General features: G+C 31.4%; 1 protein-coding gene and 1 non-coding gene across 2 annotated transcripts in view; both read left to right on the top strand.

The window, feature by feature from the left end:
- Positions 1-12974, top strand: part of KIF18A (kinesin family member 18A) — a 66311-nt gene extending 53337 nt beyond the window's left edge. Inside the window, exons 13-16 of the mRNA XM_069469749.1 lie at positions 3734-4181; positions 4811-4918; positions 10489-10598; positions 12892-12974. Coding sequence (XP_069325850.1) covers positions 3734-4181; positions 4811-4918; positions 10489-10598; positions 12892-12974 — 749 coding nt within the window. The remainder of the gene's footprint in view (positions 1-3733; positions 4182-4810; positions 4919-10488; positions 10599-12891) is intronic.
- LOC138385604 (small nucleolar RNA SNORA3/SNORA45 family) lies at positions 8173-8302 on the top strand. Its single transcript, XR_011233824.1, has one exon. It is a non-coding gene; the product is annotated as a small nucleolar RNA SNORA3/SNORA45 family (small nucleolar RNA).
- Positions 12975-14215: the final 1241 nt, after the last annotated feature.

The following is a 14215-nucleotide window of genomic DNA, read 5'->3' as shown; positions in this document are numbered from 1 at the left end:
CTACAACTACATGATTCCTTTTCTCATTTTATGGAAACCTTCTAAAGGAATTGTAGTCTGCCTTCAAGTTCCTTCTATATCACTTCTACTGGATAGGCACAAGAATTATGGAATCTTGTTAGATAGTATTTTCCCAAGCTGAATCAGGGGAAATTGTACAGCTGTCTCACTCCTGCTCTTCTGGAAACTTACTATATACCCTTTTCCTCTAATGGAAAAGTACAGCAAATCTCGTTTATAAGCATAAACCTAGCATATCTAATAGTTCTTATAGCCTGTTAAACTCTGATACCCCACCCCAACACTCTCCAGTTGCCATTCCCACTTAAGGTGCTCTATTACTTAACTTAGCTAAAGGAGAATAATTATTTGTTATATAATTATATTTATATAGTCTAAAAATCATATTCAGAGTGAAATGCCAGTTTATTGTGTTCTTTTAATTTTCATTAATAAGTGGAGTCATTATCCTTTTATACTTATAGTTACAGAGGATTGACTGTTGAATTTTTATTTAAACTTTAAAATTTTGTTTTTGCTGTAGTTATCTCCTGAATCTTTCCTAGCAACTAGTCAGCCTAGGCGGTCCTGAATTGACCATCTGCCTTCTGCCCTCTTCTTATTATTTTATCTGAATTTAATAATTGAGAGAATAAAAAGAAAAAAACCCTTTAGATTTGTATTTCATACATGCTATGGGCCTGTAGCATCTCTTCTTCTACGCCCAGTAAGACAATTGGATGTTAGTCCATATTAACTACCATATTTCCGTGTTTCTCTTTCAGCTTATCATAGCCTGCCAGGAGAGCAGAATTATGGCTAAAGATATATCATTGTGACATTACTATTCCTTTCACTGACATATTGTTAGTCAGTCTGATCATACCAAATTTGATACCCAGTTGCCACTCCCAGAGATTATTCCCTCTAGATATGTGCAAAAAAAGTAATGACTCTATATAATCCTTACCACTTGAGATTTCACATTCCATTGTGTTCTCAATTTTAGAATGTCATTATGAAATCTGTATTTGCAAATAACACTTACATATGCCTATTTTAGTGATACTTTTGGTTTATATTACACTTTATCATCAGTCTTGATAAACTGTCTATCTGATAAACTGAAAGTGAGACACTGTTTGAAATGTATTATTTTAGAAATAAGTGAATTTTAGTTATTAATGATTAGAAAGTAAATTATAACTTTTCAGGTGAAAGTTGTAATGCTAACAACTGAAGCATATTTGTATTTCCAGAGCCTTTCTTTGCACCCAAAGTGTTTTTATCATTTAATCTTAGAAAATTCCCTATACATAAAAGGCTAATATCTTTTTTTCCTAGGGGTTATTAATGCCCACACTATTTAAGTGAGTTGCCCAAGGTCACTCAGCGAGTCATTGGTGGAGCCAGAAATAGAATCCGAGTCTCCTGACTCCCAATTCAGTTCTCTATCCTCGATGTCGTTTTCTATCCTCCATACTCCTGCTGCCTCTCATGGGAAAAGAAGTTAATCTTCCAGCTATTAATAGCCACCAAATTGGTGGTAGCAGCACAGTGGAGAAAAGTAACTGTCTTTACACTGCAGCATTAGTATAAAAATATCTAGTAATGGAAAATTTGACAAATGTCATGTTAAAGGGAGTGGAAAATTATTTTAAGATCTGGATCTCATTTATCTAGTTCTCAGAAAAGTAAAATTCCTTGGTAAAACAGAGATCATATTTTTCTTCCTGTTTTTAAATTGTATTTCCTAGAGGGTAATTGTCAACCTAGCCATAGCAGAGTCTATTGTCAACTAACATAATAAGAATAATGCATGTACTATTGGTGATTGCTATAAATGTATTTTCTAACTTGATTGAATTGCTTTATTGAAATACATAGTACTTATTTTCTTCTGCTTTCAGTGTTATTTAAGTTAGTATTATGTAGTAAAATAAATAAATATCAACTGGAAATTTTACTTTATGATTTAAAAATATGGGCTGACATACACATTATGCTTTCTTCCATGGACTGTAACTCTAAGCAAAGGCACTTCATGTCAAGCACCAAAAAGTTTACCAGAATAAAGTAGGCAGAGTAGAAAAAAGTTAAAAATGTAAGACAAGCACACTGGAGTTGATCAGGTTTATTTTTACATATGTAGTCAATTCATTATTTTGGGCATTAATAAAAGGTACTTAGTAGGTGTTTGTGTTTTTAAATAATAAGCATTAAATACTAAATTTAGGATTATGATATTTAATGATTCATACTCAAGTTCTAATGAAAAAAATTGCCTCTTAATTTTGGACCAAGGACCAAGAGTTCCCCTACTAAAAATGTCTGGATGTTATGTTTCTGTTTAAAGATTACTAAAAGTATTTAATTTGAAGGATAACAACATAATCCAAAAAAAAAAAAAAAGAAAGATAACATGATCAGAATTTGTTTTAAATGTAAGTGTAAGAAAAGTGAAATTGGTAGAGGTTGGGAAATTCAAAGGAAATGGAAAAGGTAAAAAATCTAGTTATTTGGGACCTAGGTGACTAAGAAGGTAATGGTAAAAGGATAATTAGAAATATGAGAGTGTGTGTAGAATAAGACAACTGTAGGGTCAAATATGGCTCCTTAGGCAAGAAGAGAATAACACAGATGTTGGAGAAGTAGAGGTATAATTTGAAAAGCTACATAAGCTGTAGGATAACACTGAGGAAAGATCATCAAACTTGGTGACCTCTTGACATATGGGAGATTTGCTGTTGCAGATTAGTAATGGTCAAAATACTCTGAGCTCTTTGAATTATGTTTATTTATCTTTGCTATTAAATCTATTTTTTACAAACCTGTGAGTTATATATGATACAGGAGACAAACAACTAGAATGTTTAATTAGTTATAGTTGTTTCTCAGTACCCTGGGAATGGGGGCATTGGTTCTAGGAACCCCTACAGATACCAAAATCCACAGATGCTCAAGTTCCCTATATAAAATGGCAAATTGTTTTCATATACCCTATGCACATCCTGCCGTATACTTTAAATCATCTCTAGATTACTCATAATATCTAATACAATGTAAATGCTATGTAAATAATTGTTATATGGTTTTGTTTGTATTTTTATTGTTGCTGTATTGTTTTTATTGTTTTTATCTGAATATATTTGATTTGTAGTTGGTTGAATCCATGGATGCAAAACCCACAGCTACCAAGGGCCAACTGTACATACCCAACATCATAATATACAATTCTTTCATTCACCTGGAATTTTACTGATTATTGGCATTCTTATTAATTTAGACTAGGCTTCCACTCATTTAGTAATAAACTTGTGATATTTTACAGTACAGTAAATGTTAATCTCTGTACCTACAAATGTTGAGTACTTGTTTGTTATTTTAAACTCAAATCAAATGTGAAAGCTGGAAATTGCTTGTGAATTTTGTTGGAATTGGTTGGAAATTTGTTTTCTGATTACCCAATATCTCAAGATAGCTGTATCTGTAAATTAATATTGATATTAGCAATTTATTTTTATTTTCTGTTATGGAATCTCTTCATAATGAGTTATATTTATTTATTATATATTTATATATTATATATATAAAATTTATTAATTTTATTTAAAATGTTTAGCTATAAACCATGTTTTTTCCCTTCCAATTTATTTTCTGCATATTTTTATCAGTTTACATAAAAGTACCTCATATTTAGGATATTGAGCATCTTTTTAATTTTGTTGAACAGGCACATCTTCAAGTGAATCCAATCTGCTTAAAATTCCTCCACAAAAAAGAACTCGGAGAAAATTAATGCCTTCTCCCTTCAGAGCACAACATACTCAAAAGTCCACACTGTCTGAAAATACGCAGCTCAATGATTCTCTCAGCAAAGAGCTTCAACCTATTGTGTATACTCCAGAAGACTGTAGAAAAACTTCTCAAAATCCATCTACAGTGACCTTAATGAAACCATCATCACATACTACAAGTTTTCAGGCTGTCAGCTCAAATATAAATAGTAATAATTCTCCGAAGATGTTGTGTGACGTAGATACCCATCTTAACAGGGGAACAGAATGTGAACAGGAGGATTTAGACTCAACATTTACTATATGTGAAGTCACCAGGAACTTGAAGAGTAAATTTTCTGAGCAAGAATCACTACCAAATGACAGCAGAAACATTTTACAACGGTACAAAATTCTTTTTTTTTTTAATTTTTTTTTTTTATTAATGCCAATTCTTTTTTTTTTTTAATATAGCCTTTAAACTATTGGCTTTCTTTTTCTTTTTTAGCTATATTTGAAGTCTATTTCATAGACCAAGTGTGTGTGCTATTTTGATTACAAAACAGTGTTTTACTTTCATTAAATCTTAATTATCTTTCTCTCTAACACAATATTTGAAAGTCTTAAATTTGATATCTTAAGTCAGTTGACTCTCATTAGGCTAGGAGAGACCTTAAGATATATTTAATTTATTCTTCTTACTCCAAAGTTAGATAATACAAGCCATCATTGAAGGATTATCATATTTGTTATTATTCATTAATATCTTCACTGAAGGAAATTCCACAGTTTCTGTTGATGTTTAGCAAACCTCAACTTACTCTGAAGCAAACCTATCCTTCTCATTTCATGTACATAATCACACCCAATCTAAGAAACTCCAGGACAAACGGGAAGTTTTATAATATAGAAGAATGTTTTTCTTTATGCACTAATACCAAATGGTTTTTTAATTATGGAAATGTTTGTCCCCTTTTTTCTCCATAGTATAAATCAAATTTATTCTTTTGTATTTTTCACTATTTAATATACAGGCTTGACCCGTCTTCATTATCAACTAAGCATTCTATGCCTATACCAAGCATAGTGCCATCCTACATGGCGATGACTGCTGCTGCCAAAAGGAAACGAAAATTAACAAGGTACAATTAAACATGAACTGGCTCAGTCTCTATGTTTATATAAGGTCATCTTGATATTTTGTTTCCTATAGCTCTTTTTTATTTCTTATAAGTAGGCTGTCAATTCATATTTAAGCATACTTATGATAAATTGCTCTGAATGAGGTACTGGATTTATGTTTTCAAAGGGAGATCTTGAAAAAGTTCAAGTATTTCACTTGATATTTACATAAACTATTCCATATTTCAGATTGTTAAAAATAAATTGAAAAGTCTTCTAGCTTTAAAAAGTGTCTCTTAATTTTAACCTTGGTTGACAATATTTACTCATTTGGTTATTTTTTGTTTTAGACATTATTGAATTTCTTCCATCTCAGAATCACATTGTTTTAATGGATTTTTATATATGACTAAAATATGACTGAGGAGACTTCTGTTTCTGACTATGACAGTGTAGCTTGTGATTAGGCCACCCATCAAGAACAACTGTAAAATCTGGATAAAATACAACAGCTGCTTGAAGGCACTAGAGAACAACCAAGGCAGCAAGGACTTGAGGGTCTAAGATTCCAGAGAAAAGGGAAACATGCTATAGAGAGCCAGGCTTTCTCTGCCTCTTTTTTCATTTAGCATTTGCCAATTCATGCCATAAGGCCATAGAGGCCAAAAAGAAAATACAAGCTTAGAACTATAAGTAGTCTCATTGAGCTAGGGAAACAAAATCATCCTCAAAGTATTGAGCAAGTTCTAAACTTTGTGGAATAAAAAGGCTAAGAAACCAAGCTAAAAGTAACCTCCAAGAGGCTCTAAAGTATTAAACAGAGTTTTGACATTCTTATGGGGCTTTGACTCAGAAATTGGGGTTCAGGGAACATCATGAAAAAGAGGCCTTGTTAAACACCCCAGGGTTTTATTTGAGATCCCTGAAGGGCAAACTGGAAATTGACCAGTTCTTGAAAGTCTTAAATGGACCTTAGACCAACTCAGTCCTTGATTGAATCAAGATCTATCTCTACTCTTCCCATTTGCAGTAAGAAAATTAAATCATCTCTGGAAGAATATACCATCTGGAGCCTCTACAGTTTTTTATATCAGTGTTTGGCACTTAAAAATTACTAAATATGCCAGAAGATAGGACCGAATGACTAAAAATCAAGAGGAAAACAAAAATAAACAAATTAAGAAACAGTGATCCAGAAGTGATGTAGATAATGGGATTATTAGGAATTTTAAACATTTAAGTCATTTAATTTCAATAAAATCGATAAGAGAAAATTTTTCAAAGAACCAGATTCTATTAAAATGAATCACATGGGTATTCTAGAACTGAAAAGATAGAATTTATTGAAATTAAGAACTCAGTAAATCATTTTAGCAGATTAGTCATAGCAGAAGAGAGTATTAGTGAACTAAAATATAGGTTGATAGAAAAATATCCAAACTGAAGCACAAAAGGATAAAAAGATGGAAAAGAGTGAAAGAAACATATGGGACACAGGTTTAAAAGGTCCAGAATGTATGTATTTTGCATCTCAAATGGAAATGAGAGAAAGAATGGGGAAAAATAGTATTTGAGGAAATGATGGCTAATAATTTTCCAAAATTAACAGAAGATATGGAATCACGGATTTGAGAAATGCTGCAAAAGCATAAGCAGGATTACTATACTGAGAAACATACCTAGATACATAGTAGTAAAACAACTAAAAACCAGAGATAAAGTCTTAATTATACAGAGTTATATGACATGGAGTCCATGATTATATCCATTATTTCCTGCAAAGTAGATGCACTGACTAAATATACTGAATAAACGTGAAATGCATCTTACTTCCTCTACCTCTTTTTCTTTGTCATGTGATCATGGGGAGAAGAGTGTAAAACCTTAAGATAACGCTTTTGAAATTTATTTTCCACCATGGACCTGTTATCATCTGGGCTAGAGGAAATCAATTTACAAATAACCCCACTTATTTGTGCTACCTAGAGTGCCTTCTCATAGGTGAGTTTAGGATCTGCCTTTGCTCCTCCAAAACAGTACAGCAGAGCCTTGGCATATGTAAATTGAAAATTCATGGATTTGTTTTTCATAAATGTCTCTGACTATCCATGACATTTACAAATTTGTATTTTGCTGAGGCACGAATTTGAGTTGTGCAGTTAGTCTGGCTTACATATAAGAGTCAGTTATTTCATGAGTGAGCCTAGCTAACCACCGTCATCTGTTTCATCCACCTTATTACTAATTTACAATCTGACAATTTTGTCATTTGTTTCATTAATTAATGTTAGTGGTTTTTTCTGTTCCTTTACTGATAGCATGTTGTGTTTACCAAGATGTGGCAAAATTTTATAGCTAAGAATAAATTTTAAATGTAAACATAACAAAGTCATTATCAAATGAAATGTTTTTTAAAGAAATGTCCAGGTATGTAAGTTGTAATATTTGGAGTGGTTTTAGATGAGTTAAAGGGCTTCTACGTGAGTATCTAATATTGTGAAATAATATAAAAGGACATATAAAGAAACTAACTTGATGTCTTATAGCCTATTAATTGCTCTATTACATTCCCTCTGGTACCAATAATTAGATCCTGCCATTAGCTAAGGTTAAAAGAGATTAATGCTAGAAATGTACATAATTACTTTTTAAAAAATCTTCCTTTTCCCCAATTAAAGCTACATGAACTTGAGAATAATAAACTCTGGTATTTTCCACTTAGCAGCTTTATATATTATTTAGGTGTATATATATTCTAATATTGTTTAAAAAATAAAGAAGGGAAGACTCCATGTATATTTATTTTAGTGATTTTGCATCAGTTTTTCTCCCTGAGAAAGTATCAGAGTCCAAAAGCACTGGATATCTAAAACCTACCAAACTGAATTTTTTCTTAATACTCTCATTGGGAATATTAGTTTTCTAATTTTAAGAATTTATTTAATATCGCTATAGCAGACTATTTCACTAAATGAATCACCCTACCAAATACAATATATATATATATGTTAGATATTATTTATAAATTATATTAATCAAAGTTGTGGGTTGTTTTGTATTTAATTTGGTTGGTTTTTTATTTGTTTTGAAAGATGTCTAATGATTCCAACTAGAAATTATTTTAACTGAAAGAGTATGATTACCTGTCAGAAATGTTCTACATAAATCAAAAAAAGTATGTGATATATTATGTTTTTTGAGCAGAAACATTCTACCTATGTAAGGGAGCAAAAGGTTAATTCTTAACTTTTTATTAATAGTTACAGAAATATACATGGAGGCCAGAGTCACACTCGGGTATGGGTTATTGCCTGAGTGTGCTAGAGTCCTCAAAGAGTAACTGCTGACCTTATTCACTGGCTGTGGCCCTCATGGCACAGTCAGTTACCAGTCTATGCAACTGGTAGCCTCACTTATATCCACTAATTAAGGAATGGTATGTTTTAACTAGTTCTTTAGAAGACTTCTATTATAGAAATGTGTAGATTTTCCAAAGTGCTGTCACATGACTTGAATTTTATTCTTGGTACTGCCTCTTTTTTACTTAGTGATTTATCCTGGTCCTATGACATAAAGCTAACCTTTTCCTTCTGAAAAAAATTAAAAAAATAAAAAGTAGTTATGGAAATATATTTGGCAGAGTCTTTTTGGATTTCTTTTCAGTATAGTCTTCATTATAATTTGGATTCACAATCATCAAGTTTAAGTCTCTGTACTTTATGATCTAACTTTGAACATAATGTTAAAGGTTTCATCAGTGAACTATTTTATCTAAATCCTAAAAATGTTTGAGTATATTTTACATATATGCAAATATGCAATTTCTTTTCTTGAGGTTAGATTTTATTCCTAGAAATAGAAGTTTTAATCAAATAGATTTATTCAAAAGCCTAATTTTTCAAGTAAGAGCATGCTATGCGTCAAAGGTAAGGTCCTGGAACTAATCAAAGAATCATACCGTAAAATAATAAAGACCATTTTGAGATAAATTGTAAGAAAAAGCAACATTTATTGATAGTAACCGATAACATTGATCTTCATAATTGAAGAAACAAAACTTACCAAATGACCAAAAAAGAATTTCTGCCTTGGACAGCTGATATATACTTTATAAAAAAAGGATGTTTAATATTCAAAACAGAATCATAGCAACTTAATTTATTTATCACAATTTAGGAAGGGGGGCTACTGTGATTCGTATGTTACTTGTGCATAGAATTTATGATTATATCTTATTAAATTATGTCTTTTTCACTACTACAACTGAGGAGTCCCCGCTTATCTGCAGTTTCGCTTTCTGTGATTTCAGTTACTGGTGGTCAACCACATTCAAAAATAGGTGATTATATAATAGTGCAATAAGATACTTTGAGCGAGAGACCACATTTACATAACATTTATTAGACCATCCATGTCACTTTAATTATATTATATTCTAATTGCTCTATTTTATTATTTTTATTAATCTGTTACTGTGCCTAATTTATAAATTAAACTTTATCATATGTATATATGCATAGGGAAAAACATATACAGGGTTGGGTACTATCCTTGATATCAGCTAACACTGGGGGTCTTGGAATGTATCCCCCCATGGATAAGAGGAGATTACTGTATAGTATCTTTATTAGTCAGAAATTCCCTAGAATTAATTTGTTTGAATCAGTGTGGAAGGAGAATGTTCATCCTCCACCCAGCCCCCAGCCCTGCCTGTTAAAACTCTATCCTCTTTAGGGCTAGCAAGGATTACTGTTATTCAGGGCCCAGATCAAACTCATCACATCCACAAAACTTTCCATTTTTCTTTCTTCTTCTAAACTCAGGAATCTATAGCTCCTTATAGAATAAAAACCTTGGCACTATGTTTTTACTTTATACAATTTCGTGGGTTCTGTCTTATTTTTTCCTCATCTCCACTATATGTCCCTTGTATACGTTTTCAAGACAGGGGGTATTAGTGCTTTACTTATTTGTATATCCTGTAACATGAGGCCATAATATTAATAGGTGTTTAGTAGTTTGTCAACTCAAATTGAGTTAGAAATTTGACCCATTAACAATATAAGAGTCATTACATTTTTGAAGCTAGAGCAAATTAAAATAGGTCATTCTTTTCATTTCAGTTTCTATAATTGTAATAATTAAAGAAGACTTTCAGTCTTTTACCATGCTTTGATTTAAAATTAGGTTTTCAGACAATCTCATTTGTTTATACTTTTCAGATTGGGGTTCTTCCTCCAAATTTATAACATGAGCTTAGTTTTTCACCTCTTATGACTATGTGCTATTTACCTTTTACACTTTAAGTAATAATGTTCACTTATATTCCAGCAGAGCAACCTGGTAATATTCTGCTACAGAATTGTTACGTACACCTACAATCATAATGTCCAATTTTAATAAACATCATTAAAATCACACACAGCTAGATTTCTCTGTAAGCTAAAAATGTATTTAGTACCTTCACTTACTTCTGTGGGATTTCACAGCCTAATACTTTTGTATTTTATTTCTCTAATTATTGTTGCATATAGAATATGAATTAGAACTTAGATTATAAAAAATGCTTAAATAATTTCTTTCCCGCAAGTTCTACATCAAATACTTCATTAACTGCTGAGGTTAATTCTGGATTTGCCAAACGTGTTCGACAAGATAATTCAAGCGATAAGCATTTACAAGAAAACAGACCAACAATAGGTATGTCTCTGCTCTTAATTTGATATTTAATGACATGACTACCTAGATTTTATATTTTAGTATTTTGTATTTCTTACAGTATTTTCATAAGAATCTACTTTTATCTATTATCACCTTTATTATGTGATAGAACAAGTGTCATTATCCACATGTTGTAGGTAAGAAAACTTAAGAGACAAAATGTAAATGTAAAACACACATACCCAAGATGACAAAGATATTTGGTAGAGCCTGAACTCAGAACCAGATTTCCCAACTGTACATTCTACACCCTTTCTGTTATCCATACTGCCTCATATTGCAGAAGAATTGGTAAATAATTTAGCTAATAATTGAAGTAATTAACTAAATGTATTATGTAATAAGTTTATTAAGTATATTTTACAAATAAACTATACCCACTTGAAATTTTTCTCTTAGCTTATTATTTTTAATAATTTGGCCTTTGACTCATTCGTGTAACTATTGCCCAGGCTCTAATCTATATCTAGCTAGTTACAGTCATATTGTAACTGCCATTGGAAAGTTGGAAAAGATACTAATGGAGGTAACTATATTCCCTCAACAGCATATGGGAATGACATGAGTTCTTGTAACAAAATTAAAACTAGATACTTCATTTAAACTAGAAGTATATCATGCCAACCAGATCCCAGGCCTCAATGGCCAGAATTCTGTCTCTCTGTTACTACAGTTCCTGAGATTTCATTAAGAAAATATTCATTTAGTAAGCGTTCACCATGTACTAGGTCCTGTGATGAATACAAAGTTCAATAAAATCCAGTTTGTTTTTTCTCTAAAGGAACTTGTATCAGGTGGAATTTAAAGGGGTCTCATGAGATGATAACGAGTATTTCTAAGAATAGTATGAAAACAATTGTTACTTTTTTCCTGTCAGTGCTCTTTGATTAGAGTGATATAAAATTTCTCAATAAGTTTGCCAAACTGTATCTGTAAAATGCTTGCTTCCTGTAGTAACTAGTGGCAGTTTTTTAAGTTCCATGGAAATGCCTTTCGTGCAAATTTAAAAATCAGAAAACAAGGTACTAAAATGTAAAATTTACTATGGTTATTTGGTTTAACTTACTGTATTCAGTAATGCTTAACAGTGTGTATAGATGTGTACTGCCCCACTGGACTCCTGAAAAATTTCTTCAGGATATCATAATTCTACAACCAAATAATTTATGAAAACTCTCAAATCATAGAAATTTTTCTAATATTCTTATTGTCTAAGTATAGGGTAAAATATATCAAATATGTCATGTATAAAGAGAGATGATGGAGGAAAAAGTGGGTGATGATACTAAACCACAGTGCTTGCCAAAGAGGAAAAAAGGACTAATGCAAAATAAAAAGATTATGTGTTGTTAAGGATAATGGAGCACTTAGAAAGAGGTAATAGTTTGTAAGGGTAGATAATATTTTATATACATTACCATATCCAAATGAAAATGCCCAAGTACACACAAGAAAAAAAGTAAGAGAGAACAGAGACTGCCTTCCTTAGAATGTGTTCTATTGAGGTTTCCAATGAACAGTGTACAAGTGAAAAACCAAAGGGTCATCAGTGGGAAAGAAGGTAACTACTGTTGAATAAGCAGTTAGAGAAATAAGAAATGTGTGTCTCTAAAACTGAAACCTAATGTGATGAACAAAATGAATAAGCAATTAGATGGACCCTGAAAAAAGTCAGTGACACTCTGTTGTAGCCACATTTTGAGTAGAGAATCATTTTGAAAGGTGATGAACCAGAAGAATGGGCATAAATGAAACACATTTAAGAAGTGGCATTGAAAGGAAAAAGGACTGTGGGATCAGATTCAGTCCTTTAGCAAGTACTAGATGCAAATGATACTTTTAAATTGGAAAAATATGGAAGTTTAAAAGCCCTGGGGAAATAATCCAAAAAATGAGAAAAATTGGTGATATAAGAAAGAAAGGGAGCAAATGCTTATAGAAATATAAAGTCTTTTTATTACTCAGAAGGAAAGAAAGTGAATGTAGGTAGTAGTTTACTCCATGATTTTGCTCGGTACGTGTCTTGTGTGTGTGCACTCATTCACTGAAACTTCAGTTTGCAATATAGAGAAACTTGGTGAACAACTTGTAAACCAAAGGTATTAATGTTTCTTTGTTGTTATAGTTTAAATTATGTTAATTAACAAGTACAAATTTCAAGTGTAAATTTTTCTTCCTACGATTATAATTTTTAATAAACATAAATTGAATGGTGAAAGCCTTTTGAATGATACTTTTATCATATTTATGCATCTTTGTTTTTCTTCTCTAGAATATAAAAGAAACATCTGTAAAATAAAGCCAAGCATGATTAGAAAATTTGGAAGAAGCATTTCAAAAGGAAATCTAAGATAAATCACTTCAAAATCAAGAAAATGAAATTGATCAACTTTTTGTCAGTACCCTCTCAGAAATGTATTTAAAACCTTTGAAAGAAGACCCATCTTAAAACTAAGTTTACCCCAAAACTTTCAGCTAGCAGAAAATGAAATTCTTTGTTTTCTTCTTTTACATTCCAAGCAAATATGAAACTCCAACAGAAAAGTTTATGTTTTAAGTTTTTAAAATATTTGTTACCCTTTAAAAATCCCTAAGTCAGTATGGTGGCAGCTTAGTTTACCATGCTACAAGTCGAATAATACATTTTAGAAGACAATAGTGAGTTAAATTACCAGTATTTTTTTTTTAAATAAGAGTTTAGAAGTGGTAAAACTATGGCCCAGGATGTATTTGGTCTTCTATTATGTGTTTATACATTAGTTTAATAATATATATGACTTTTCTTTCCAAAAATACTTTGATGTACAAGTGTAGATACATGTGCCCATAAAGGTGTAAATATTATTTAAGTAGTTGTCATGAATAAAATATTCTTCCTTGCTACCTGATATATTAAAGATGTTGATTTTAAATGGTTTGGTTTTCCTGTTTCATTACTACCTCTTACATCCTCTAAAGTATTATTTTATATAAAATGTGAATTTTGTAGATTTGTATTTTAGATAAGATCACGATATGTGACACCAGAACCAAGTCTGAAAATAACCCATAAATTTCTTAATGATAATGAGAAAAAGTGGTTAATAGTTCCTACTGCTATAGGAAGTGCATGGAGCTGCAAATTAATTATTTTAATGTTGTTCACTTGCCTTGTTTTGCCTACTTATCTGCTGAATATAACCAGCATTCAGCTAAATGCATTTTTAATTTTATGCAGCATAAGAACCTTCACACCAAGGCAAGCAACCATACAACAAGCAGTTGAAACATTTTAAGCCTAACTGGTCAAGTTTTTCAATTTAAAATCCAGTTTGAAGGGTGTGAGATAGAATAATCTTTGCAGTCCTTTGCAACTCTGACACTGGTGATTCCATATTTATAGAGTGTATTCAGGATCTCTCATAGAGAAAACCACCATACACATTTATTTTGGTCCCTTTGTCATTTGAGTTTTGGTTGTGTTGTCTGTTTAACAATCCCTTTCACCTCTCTTATTCCTTTCATTCTATTTTAGGTAACTATATATTCAAAAGAAATCTTTATTAGATACTGATGAGTGGCTAGCAAGATAAATAAGTAACTATACCTCATAGTCC

The sequence above is a fragment of the Eulemur rufifrons genome, chromosome 6, assembly GCF_041146395.1.
Source record: "Eulemur rufifrons isolate Redbay chromosome 6, OSU_ERuf_1, whole genome shotgun sequence".
Lineage (NCBI taxonomy): Eukaryota > Metazoa > Chordata > Mammalia > Primates > Lemuridae > Eulemur > Eulemur rufifrons.
This window is presented reverse-complemented; position numbering and strand designations above follow the sequence as displayed.